At 49.1% G+C, this 11,566-nt stretch overlaps 1 protein-coding gene across 4 annotated transcripts in view; it reads right to left on the bottom strand.

The window, feature by feature from the left end:
* The window catches only part of XRCC1 (X-ray repair cross complementing 1), a 25,547-nt gene that overhangs the window by 3,273 nt on the left and 10,708 nt on the right, over window positions 1-11,566 (bottom strand). For 2 of the 4 annotated variants that reach the window (XM_003799485.3, XM_023518977.1), the window contains exons 3-14: window positions 10,935-11,045; window positions 7,186-7,344; window positions 6,180-6,254; window positions 5,971-6,082; window positions 5,676-5,785; window positions 5,493-5,604; window positions 5,059-5,317; window positions 4,629-4,745; window positions 1,273-1,366; window positions 998-1,130; window positions 285-339; window positions 70-209 (exon numbers count right to left, since the gene is read on the bottom strand). In XM_003799485.3, the coding sequence (XP_003799533.1) occupies window positions 70-209; window positions 285-339; window positions 998-1,130; window positions 1,273-1,366; window positions 4,629-4,745; window positions 5,059-5,317; window positions 5,493-5,604; window positions 5,676-5,785; window positions 5,971-6,082; window positions 6,180-6,254; window positions 7,186-7,344; window positions 10,935-11,045 (1,477 nt within the window). The remainder of the gene's footprint in view (window positions 1-69; window positions 210-284; window positions 340-997; window positions 1,131-1,272; window positions 1,367-4,628; window positions 4,746-5,058; window positions 5,318-5,492; window positions 5,605-5,675; window positions 5,786-5,970; window positions 6,083-6,179; window positions 6,255-7,185; window positions 7,345-10,934; window positions 11,046-11,566) is intronic. The other 2 variants (XM_023518976.1, XM_023518975.1) reach the window with 2 other exon arrangements.

The raw sequence follows: 11,566 nt of genomic DNA on the forward strand, positions 1-11,566 counted from the left end.
AGTGACCCCCTGGGGCAAGTCACAAATAGGGCAAAATCCCAGTTCAGCAGGGATGGAAGGATTTCTAACCTGGGAGCTCAGGAACTGGCAAGTCAGGAGATGAGGGGTGATCCTCATTATCTGTGTTCTCATCTGTGGAGCCTGCATACGGGTCCTCACCGTTCTCTGCTTCGCCAGGGGGCTGCCTCTGTTCCCTCCGTTCGGCTACCCTGGGGAATCCGGGAGGGGTGAGTGGCTCCCCCTGCACCCAAGGCTGAGCCACCCTAACTCAGCCCCAACTCTACCTCCTCAGCTCATCCTCAGTGTCCTCAGAATCTTCTGCTCCATTGTTCTGTCCTTCTACAAGAAGAAGCTCCGTCAACACAGGGCACAACCCTACCTCCCAGTATGGCACCTGTGCATAGAGCCAGCATCCCAACAGCCAACCTCAGATGTCCTCCAGATCCAGGTATCCAGACCCCAGCCACCACTTTCTTCTGCTCTACTTGTCTGGATCCAGTCACTACCTCCATCAGACCCAGATGCCCAGGCTTTGAGCCCCTTCCCCCTTTAGCCATGGGAGTCCAGGTCCCTCAGACCCAGGAGTCCAGGTCCCCTCAGCCCTTCTTCCCTCAGACCCAGGGGTCCAGGTCCCCCAGCCCTTCCTCCCTAAGACCCAGAGGTCCAGGTTCCCAGTCACTCCTCCCTCAGACCCAGGAGTCCAGGCCCCTAGCCCACCTCCTCAGATTCTTTTTTTTTGTAGAGACAGAGTCTCACTTTATTGCCCTCGGTAGAGTGCTGTAGTGTCACAGCTCACAGCAACCTCCTGCTCCTGGGCTTACGCAATTCTCTTGCCTCAGCCTCCTGAGTAGTTGGGACTATAGGCACCAGCCACAGTGCCTGGCTATTTTTTTGTTACAGTTTGGCCAGGGCCGAGTTTGAACCCGCCACCCTTGGTATATGAGGCTGGCGCCCTGCCCACTGAGCCACAGGCACCACCCCTCCCTCAGATTCTGACCTGACTGCTCCCCCTCAGTGTCAGTCTCTTCCTGGGGTCTGGGTGAGGCTGCCTTGGTCTCTTTGGGGCTCGGAGGTTTCTGGGGTGACCTGGGTCTAGTTGTCTGAGGAGGCTTGGTTTTGGCCTGGGGGCGCTGAGGAGGAAGTCAGTTGGTGAGGAGAACAGTCAGTGGGTGAGTGAGGGGATGACTGCAAGAGGCAGGAGTAAAGAATTTGGGATACCATAGCAGATCCGTCATCCCCCATCCCCTCCCCTACCCAGATCGGGCATCAGACCTTTCGGGGAAACTTGGGGGCTTCATCCCCGCTGCTGCTGCTGTGAGAGCCCCCCTCATCCTCGCTGCTTGAGCCCAGCCCTGCCATGAGGTACCTAGGGGAAGAATCAGGCCTCAGATAAACAGGATACTGAGTCCTCTGAGGAGCTGGGGAGTGTTCAGGAAGCGACAGCCACAAGCATTTACTACTCACTCAGGATGGGAATCATGGTCTCTCCTCCAGCCTGCCCACCTCCCAGTTCAGGAAGACCCCAGTGAAGCCCATCCAGCCCAGCCACCCACATAGAAACCTAAGCATACCGTCTCTTCCCTCCCTCTTTGGGAAGAAATGTCCCATTTCATAAAGGAAAGAAAAAATCAGAAACAACTCTCTCCTTTGAGAAGAGAAGGTAGTTTCTCATTAGGAGAATGCCTACCAGTTAAGGGAAAATTCTCAAAAGCAAATACATTTTAAAGACTCCTACATTATATTCATGATTCTTTAAACCACTGACACTCTGGGGAAATTTTCCTAGCTCTAGTCATATCAGCAGCAGCTAACACATGGGACTTCCTAGAGCTAGGCACTATTACAAGTACACAACAAATATGAGTCAATGAATCCTGAGGTAGGTACTATTTTAAATCCCATTTTATAGGTGAGGAAGCTAAGGCACAGAGATTATTTGCTCCAAACCACAGGGCAAAGTATATGGAAGGAGCAGATAAATGTGTTGGTTTTACTTTCCTGAGACAAATGCATTAAGACCCTCTTCCACATGGTTTGGTTGTTTCAAAACTGATGAAAGATTTAAGGTAAGTCACACTCATTGTGAAATGGTAGCTCGTAGGAAATTCAGAGGATTTAAAGTGTAGCAATTGATTAAGAGTCAAGGGCTGTGATCCTTGAGCATTAAAAAAGTAATTAATTAAAGAAAAAATAAAAAACAGGGCGGCACCTGTGGCTCAAGGAGTAGGGCACCAGCCCCATATACCGGAGGTGGTGGGTTCAAACCCAGCCCCAGCCAAAAATAGACTGAGCACAGTGGCTCACACCTGTAATCCCAATATTTTGGGAGGCTGAGGCAGGAGGATCACTTGAGGTCAGGAGTTTGAGACTAGCTAGCCTAGTAACATAGTGAGACCCCATCTCTAAAAAAAGAAAAAAACTTAAAAATTGCCCAGGTGTGGCGGTGCATGCCTGTAGTCCCAGCTACTTGGGAGGCTAAGGACGAAGGATTGTTTGAGGTTGCCGTGAGCTAGGCTGATGCCACAGCAAAAACAATGAATTTGCAAATCCAAATGTTTTTGTCTTGTTCCCTTTTCTTCTATGGGCTCCTTGAGATCTCTCAGGCAGAGATAATAAACCAAATCTAGTTCATGCCTGTAATCCCAACACTGGGAAGCTGAGGGGGGTGGATTGCCTGAGGTCGGGAGTTTGAGACCAATCTGAGCAAAAGCAAGGCCCTGTTTCTATAAAAAACAGAAAAACTAGGCTTGGCGCCTGTAGCTCAAGCAGCTAAGGCATCAGCCACATACACCAGAGCTGGCAGGTTCAAATCCAGCCAGGCCCTGCCAAACAACAATGACAACTACAACCACAAAATAGCCAGGTGTTGTGGCAGGTGCCTGTGGTCCCAGCTACTTGAGAGGCTGAGGCAAAAGAATTGCTTAAGCCCAGGAGTTGGAGGTTGCTGTGAGCTTTGATCCATGGCATTCTACCCAGGGCGACAGCTTGAGGCTCTGTCTCAAATAAATAAATAAATAAATAAATAAAAATAGAAAAACTAGCCATGCAGGGTGGCAGGCACCTGTAGTCACCTCGGGAGGCTAAGGCAAGGGGACTGCTTGAGCCCAAGAGTTTGAGATAGCTGTGAGCTAGGACACCACAGCACTTTACCCAGGGCACAGAGTGAAATTCTGTTTCAAACAACAATACAAAAATCTAGTTCCTTCTCCCATGACTATACCACCAATCCATCCCTTCTTTCCACCCGTGAGACCCCAGACTGCTCTGGGATCCCCACCTTCAGACTCCCCTTGATATTCCATCCCTCCCAACAGTCATTGCCCCTATCCCCACAACCTCTGTGGCTCTCCTCCTGCTCAAACAAGAGGCCCTTGGAGCTAGATGGGTGTCAGAATTTTGAATTTTTCAGATTTCTGAGAAGCAAGTGGGGAGCACATGGTGTTACATGACACCTCCAGTGCAGTCTAGGGTAATACCCAGTAATCAAACCATTAGTATTTCAGTGTTAGATACCATGACACACTTAAAGAGATAAACAAAGCCAATAAATAGCCTCACATTTGTTCAAGATGACAATGCAGCCATGTTTGTGCTACCTAGAGAACTTTCAGCTTCCAGAGATGTTTGGATTCTCAAACAATAGATGGATTCTCAAACTATGGAGTAGAACAGTCTAGCATGTTGGCCAGGCATCAGCAGCTCTTACTGAGTTGGCCCCACACATCTTTCAGCCTCACTTTCTCCCCACCGCAGATCATTTCTCAAACATGCCAAGTGAATCTGAGTATGAATTCTGAGCACACACAGGCCACAGAAGGCAACTCAAATCTCCCCTCCCACCCATGGGCCTCAGATCTGATCCTGTGCTGATCTGGCTCAAAAGCCCCCCTACAGTTCCTACTGCCCCAGCCTCATTTTCCTGTCATTTCTTGCCTCCCCCTATAAGCTCAGCCCTACCTGCAACTCCTCCAGGCACACACCAGGCTGCGACACCTGTCTCCTCTGCCCAGAATGTTCTCAGGCTCTGTTCAGCCTGGCAAACCTCTTCTCATCCTTAAAGACCTCTTGCATGCTGTGGGCCTCCCCCAGGGCCTTCTACCACTGTTATAAATTTGACTCCCTCATCAAAGTGAAGGGCTTTCAAGGGTAGGGCTCAACATCTGGATCCCTAGCACTGCACAGCCCAATCAGGTGCTGGAAGCTTCCAGGACTTGCTTGGAATGAATGTGAGCAGGCCTGAGTACTCATTCTCCCACTCCTGGGCCTTCATATCTGCTGTTCCTCCTGCCTGTAATGTCCTTTTCCTTCTCCAAAAAGCAGACTTCACAGAGCCCTCCAAGACCTCCTGCCTGTAATGTCCTTTACCTTCTCCAAAAAGCAGACTTCACAGAGCCCTCCATGACCCTCCCAGCCAAGTCCTCTTTCACTTAGCTGGTGTCCCCAGCCTCTGCTCTCCTCTTCTCAAGAGTTTGCTGACTCTGGGCTGGAACTTCCATGCTCCTTGCCGGCAGGCGCCAGTCACTTTCTCTACAGATCCCTGGCACTGCCCAGCACAGGATGAGGGGAAAGGCTGGGGAAGGGTGTGAGCATGAGCATGCGTCACACATGTGCACGCAGGGAGGTCTCACCTCCTGGAGGGTAGCCGCCGCCGCATCCGGTGACAGTCCAGGACCCACTCCTTACGCACAATGCGGCCTCCGAGGCCCAGGACCTGGCTGTACTTGGGGGTATTGGCAAAGGCACAGCTGGTGGGGGGCAGAATTAAGGAATGTCTGTTAGCTGTGGTCTCAGGGGCAATGGGGAAAGAAAGAGAAGGGAAGACAGAGAGGGAGGGAGAAAGAGATGAGTGAGAGACAGACAGTGAGATCAATATGGGAGAAACAGAAAAAGAGGTGGAAGAGTAAGGGAGAGAGGCAGAAATCAGAGAAAAAGAGGTAAAGGCTACAGAGAGGAAAAGAGAGAGCACAACATAAAGGATGCAGATAGAAAGCAAGATGGAAGAGACAGAGGAGATGGGGTAGAATAGCAGGAGGCATAGAGAGGAGGGCACAGGCCTACATGAGGTGCGTGCTGTCCGGGGTCCAGTCTGGCCGATACTTGGCCCCCAGCTCTAGAGCCTTGTCCCGGAGCTCTGAACGGAAGGGGTTCTGGAAGCCACTCAGCACCACCACCACACCCTGAAGGATCTTCCCCAGCTCTTGCGAGCCAGCTCGGTGTCCTCTAGGTTCGGTGCCTTCTTCCTGGGGTTTCCCTAGCATTGTCCCCTGTGCTGGGGCAGAGACTGGGGCTGTGGCTGGAGTACGGGTGGGAAGTGGCACTGGGGAAGCCAAAGAGGAGACACTCAGTACCCGCTAGCCTCCTCCTCCCTCAGACCCCGGCAGTCTAGGCCCCAGCCTCTCCTCCTTTAGACCCAGGAGTCTAGGCCCCCAGCCCTCCTCCTTTAGGACATAAGAGCATAGACCCCATGGGAATAAGGGATCTCATTTGCTCACATTTGGGTCTCTTGATGGCAGGTGGTAAGAGTGGGGCCGACGGTCTATTGGGGATCTTCCTTTCTTCTTGGCCCAAATCCAGCTTCCTCTTCCCTTTGGGAGACTCCTGAGGCTGAGAGGATAGGACAGGGTGAGGCCTCCAGCTTCTCTCCTCCTCCACCCACCAAACTGTGACAATCTCACTTTAGAGGTGCTGCTCACAGCCCTGGAAACTGGAGAGGTTGAGGAGATGGCACTAGATGCTTGGAGTGTCACAGCTGCATAGCTAGGTCCTGCTGGGTCACTGGCTGTGGCTACAAAGGGAGAAAATGAACCCAGGATGAGAGGGCTGGCCCCTAAGTCTCTTCCACTCCTATCTACAGGACTGTTATTCTCCAAACCCAGCAGTGATCCAGGAGTCCAGGCCCCCAGCCCCTCAGACCCAGGAGTCTGGGTCTCAATGCTCCACTCACTCAGGACTCAGGTTTTCCACAGTCACCTGGAGATGTCTTGTTGATCCGGCTGAAGAAGAGAGACCCTGGTCTTAGGGAGTTGGTGCTCTCGTCCTCTTCCTTTACACGGAATTGGCCAAGCTTGGTCACTGTCACTTTCTAAGGTCCCACAAGGTCAGTGCCCATGGGTGGGCCACTGGCAGGTGGGGGTGAAGGGACAGGGAAAAGGCTCTGGGGGGTGGCAGGTAGATCTTACCTGGGATGGGGTCTCTGCCTCATCTTTGTCTGGGGGGCTGTGAAACCGTACAAAACTCAGGCCATAGGGCGAGTCCTGGAAAAGGAGGGGTGGGAGTTAGGGCCCCTAAATCCTTTCACTTAGGGAAATGCCTTTCTGGCTCTTTCCCTTTCTCATGGACACCCATGGTTAAGGAGGTGCCCTGATAATGACAACTATACTATTAAGCTGTCACTACTGAGCCCTAACTCTGAGTCAGGCTCAGCTTTAAGCCATTACATGCAGTAGCTGCTTTAGTCCTCACTGCAACTGGCCAAGTATGCTGGGTGTCCAAGCCAATTTACTCCCCCTTGCCCAAATTCCTGCCTGTGGACAGGGAGAGAGAGCTGTGTGCCACTTCTAGAACAAAGTAATGTTCCAGGCTCTTTCCCCCTGACTGCTGGCTGAATGCAGAGCCAGAAAATGGGAGAAGCTGGGGTCCCTGGATGACCTCATGAAACTGACAGGTTAAATAACCCTCAGGACAGTTACCTTGGTAAGAAGTATATCTCTTGTGTGTGACAATGAATATTCATGTTTCACTGTTACCACAACATTGGGTTACCTACAGCATCCCAAAAAGGATCAGGAAACAGAGGCCCAGAGAGGGTAGGTCACTTAACTACGATAGCACAGCTAGAAGTGGTATAACCAGAATTTCAACTCAGTGGTCAGACTAGATCTCCTGATGTTAACTATCAGGCCCACTCTATTAGACCACTTCTCTGACAAGTCGACTGTCCCCTCCTCTAAATCCCTCTGACATGCTACCATTCACCCTTCCTAGATTCCTTGCAGGAAATAAAGCTTCTGATTTTAAGGTGGATCCCAAACCCATTACAGGGAACACAGGGACCCAGCTTCCACATAATCTTCCATAGAATCCCAGCTGTCTACTCCTTCCAGCCCTCTGGGACCCAGTATTGGCACCTCAGCTCCCTCCTTGCCCAGGACCAAGGCCTCCATACTCCAGCTTCCCCCTACGTACCTTGCTGTAGGGCTGACTGCAAACAATTTTGACACGGTCCCAGCGCTTCTCAGCTGCTGCCCGAACCAACTTGTCAGGACCAAACATACGGACACGGTTGGGGTTGGAGCCACTGCGGCTCTCAGAAGGGGACATGAAAGATGAGGTGACCAGAAGGACCTGTGTAGGAGACGGCATGGTGAATGAGAACCAGGGAAAGCTGTTTTAGAGAATGCTTCCTAGGTGTTGGGGAGGTAGGCAGAGGGCCCAAGTAGGGAATCACTAGAATCCAGCTCTATCCTGGACATCTGTAGCCCCTTCCCTTGTATTGGGCTTCCAGTCAGGCCTGCCCTAACACAGGCCCTAAAAGGACCTTTCCAACCTCCAGAACTGAACAATCCTTCTCAAATTCTTCCATGAGTCTTCCATATTTGACAATACAAGGGGCTGCACTACCTAAAGAACTTTCCCAGCAGACTACTCAGTGACTGGCACAATACTCAAACACTTTTTGGAAACCCAAGGTGAGTCAGCAGAAAGGTAAAAGGAATTATTGGAGACCAGAATCAAGAGAACAGAATCCAAAGATGCAAGGGAGCTGCACTAGTTGCTGACTTTCCACTCAAACCCACCCTCTACACTCAGCTCTGTGCTCTACAGGGAATGCGGCAACCTGCATTTCTGCTTTGTCAGCTGCTCCTTTTCAGCTCCACCAAGAGGGGGAGCTAGAGAGAAGCTGCAGAGCTGCATGAGTAGAAGGACACTTCTGCTTGTGCACTGGTTCCTTCTTCAACAGCAAATGAATCCAATTTGCAGGTCCCAACAATTACAGCACCAGCCTCATCCAACCCTTCTCTTGGATCGAGAGCAGTACTCCCTCAGGGTTTGAGTTTCACCTTCTTAAACTCCCAACTGAGTGTAGAGGGTGGGTTTGAGTCAAAGTCAGCAACTAGTGCAGCTCCCTCGCATCTTTGGACTCTGTTCTCTCGGTTCTGGCCTCCAGTAATTCCTTTTACCTTTCCGCTGACTCATTTGTGCGTTTCCAAAAGGTGTCTGAATACTGATGATATATAACATCTATATTTCAATAACTCCAACCTAGGCCAGGGATAGTGGCTCACACTGTAATCCCAGGACTTTGGAAAGCCAAGGTGGGAGGGGCGATTGAGGCCAGAAATTTGGACTGTTGGCATAGGTGTTTTCAGACCTTGAAGAGACAAATCTTGATCCAGCATAGGTTAATTTTAGGTGTTAACTTGATGGGATTGAGGGCTGTCTGGATAGCTGGTGAAATATTGTTTCTAGTGTGTCTGTGAGAGTGTTTCCAGAGGAGACTGATGTGTGAGTCTGTGGACTGAGTAGGAAAGATCGGCCCTCAATATGAGCGGGTACCCTGGATATAATGAACAGGCAAAAGAAGGGTGAATTTTCTCTCTTCTCTTGAGAAGGATGCCTTTCTCCTGAACTTGGATATCAGAAGTCCACATTCGGCTTGGTGCCAGTAGCTTAGTAGTTAAGGGCCCCTGCCACATACACCAGAGGTGGTGGGTTCGAATCTAGCCCGGGCTGCCAAACAACAACAACGGCAACCAAAAAATAGCTAGGCGTTGTGATGGGCACCTGTAGTCCCAGCTATTTGGGAGGCTGAGGCAAGAGAATGGCTTAAGCCCAAGAGTCTGAGGTTGCTGTGAGCTGTGATGTCATGGCATTCTACCAAGGGTGATATAGTGAAGATTGTCTCAAAAAAAAAAAAAAAAGTCTATAAACATTCATGAAAAAAGCTCTCAACAAACTGAAGAACTTCTTCAACCTAACAAAAGGTATCTATAAAAAAAAAAATAGCCTACAGTTAGCTAACACCATATTTAATGGTGAAAGATGTCAAAACTTTCCCCTAAGTACAAGTACAAAGCAAGGATTTCCACTTTCACTTCTATTCAATATTGTACTGGAGGTAGTCAGTGTGACAAGGTGAGAAAAAGAGAAAAAGGAAAATTGCCTCTATTCACAGACACAATTGTCTATGTAGAGAATCCCAAGGAATCTATACAAACCACAAGGATTAATAAGTGAATTTAACAAGGTCACAACACATCAAAAGCAAGTACATTCAGCAAGGTCACAAGATACAAAGTCAACGTACAAAAATCAACTGTATGTGGTACTGAAAAGGACACATCACTTCTGTGGAATCCCGGTCAAACATGTATAACCTATGTTTAACCACAGGAAACATGAGACATTTTGTACAATAAGTGATATTTGACAAAAGTCACTGACCTTTGCTCTTTAAAAATGTCAGTGGCACAAAACACAAAGAAAGTCACAGAAACTGTTGCAAAGGAAACCAAGGAGGTATGACTAGTCAAAGCAATACATGATGCTGAATTTTCTTTTGCCATAAAGAACATTATTGGGACAAGGACAGAGATCTGAATAAGGTCTGAGGCCAGATGATATAGTATTATATCAGTGTTAATTTTGTAATTTTGGTAACTGTATTAAAAGTAAGAGAATTTTTTTTGGTTTTAGGAAACATCCACTGGAGTATGCAGGGATAAAGGGTATCGTGTGTACAACTTCCTTTCAGCTCAAAAAAAAATATGTACAAATTTGTTAACTTTGGGAAATCTGAGTGAAGAGTTTTATACTACTACAAATTTTGTGTAGGTCTGAAATAAAACAGACAAAGTCATTGACAAACTAGTATGTAAAGGATCTAGAACAGCCAAGAGAGTTGGGCATGGCGGCTCACACCTGTAATCCTAGCACTCTGGGATGCTGAAGCAGGTAAATCGCCTGAGCTCAGGAGTTCAAGACCAGCCTGAGCAAAAATGAGAGAGACCCTGTCTCTACTAAAAACAGAAGCACTAGCTGGGTGTGGTGGCCAGCACCTGTAGTCCCAGTTACTTGAGAGGCTAGGGCAAGAGGATTGCTTGAGCCTAGGAGTGCGAGGTTGTTGTGAGCTAGGCTGACATCATAGCACTCTATCCAGGACAAGAGTGAGACTCTGTCTCAAAAAAAAGATAGAATAGCCAAGAGAATCTTGAAAAAGACTAACATTGGGAACCCAACAAAACTTAGTTTCAATATATACTTTTACTATAAAGACATAAAGATTACCTATAGCACTGGATGTAGTGGCTCATGCCAGTAATCCCAGCAACTTGGGAAACTAAAGCAAGAGGATTGCTTGAGGCCAAGAGTTCAAGACCAGCCTGGGCAACTTAACAAAATCCAACTTCTAAAGAAAAAAATTTTGAGACAGAGTCTCACTCTGTCACCCTGGACAGAGTGCTTTGACATCATCATCACTCCCAGCAACCTCTAACTCTTGGGCTCAAGCCATCCTCTTACCTCAGCCTTCTAAGTAGCTGGGACTGCAGGAGTCCACCACCACACCCAGGTAGTTTTTGTATTTTTAGTAGAGATGGGGATCTTGCTCTTGCTCTTGGTCTTGAACCCTTGAGCTCAAGCAATCCACCCTTCTTGGTCTCCCAAGGTGACAGGGTTACAGCCAAGGCACCAGCCCAAATTTGTGTTGTTTTAAGCTGGGAGGCAAACTCAGTCTCCTCCCTGATGTAGGAAGACTACTACCTTGCATTTGCCCTTTGTCCCCTCTGTATACTAAGAGATCCTCCAGAGCTCCGGAGGGTAGCAATCAGGTGTCCCTGTGCCCCATGTGGCCCCCTCAGAGGCCCCGAGGGAAACATTCATGGGGGGATGTGGGCCAGAGGTGGGCAGGAGTCCTGTGTCACTGACCTGCTTACCTCATAGTCTTGCTCTCCAGCACCCCCAGCTGAGCTGCCCACCAGCACCTCCACGAAAGCTGAGCCATCATTTCCAATATCCACACTGTGTATCTGCTCTTCCTTCTCCAGCTGTGGGCAGAGAAAGGTCACTGTTAGTGCCTGCTTTGTCCTTGGGTTCACTGTGATACCTGAGGATAACCCCCATCTAGACTGCCATGTACCTTGAAATGTCAACTCTGACAGTGGGGACCATAGCTGAGTGGTGCCACTGTGTCCCCTGCATGTAGCACAAGGCCTAGCACACAGCAGAGCCTGAAAAAGACTGGCTGAATGAATCCATACCCCCACGATACATGTACCTGTTCTCCTGAGCACTCCAGAGTCTACCAGATTGGCTTGTAACAGGTGACCACGGCGCTCTTCTTGGTGGCATTTGCCACTTGAATAACTTTATTCAAGTCATCTTGCAGATTAACAGCATATGCCATCCCTAATCTGCAATCTTAAGCTCCCTGAGGGCAGGGCTTTGTCTGGTTTTGTTCACCACCAAATTTTTTTTTTTTTTTTTTTTTTTTAGAGACAGAGTCTCACTTTGTCACCCTCGGTAGAGTGCTGTAGCATCACAGCTCACAGCAACCTCCAACTCCTGG

The sequence above is a fragment of the Otolemur garnettii genome, unplaced genomic scaffold, assembly GCF_000181295.1.
Source record: "Otolemur garnettii isolate 467f Iridium unplaced genomic scaffold, OtoGar3 scaffold00152, whole genome shotgun sequence".
Lineage (NCBI taxonomy): Eukaryota > Metazoa > Chordata > Mammalia > Primates > Galagidae > Otolemur > Otolemur garnettii.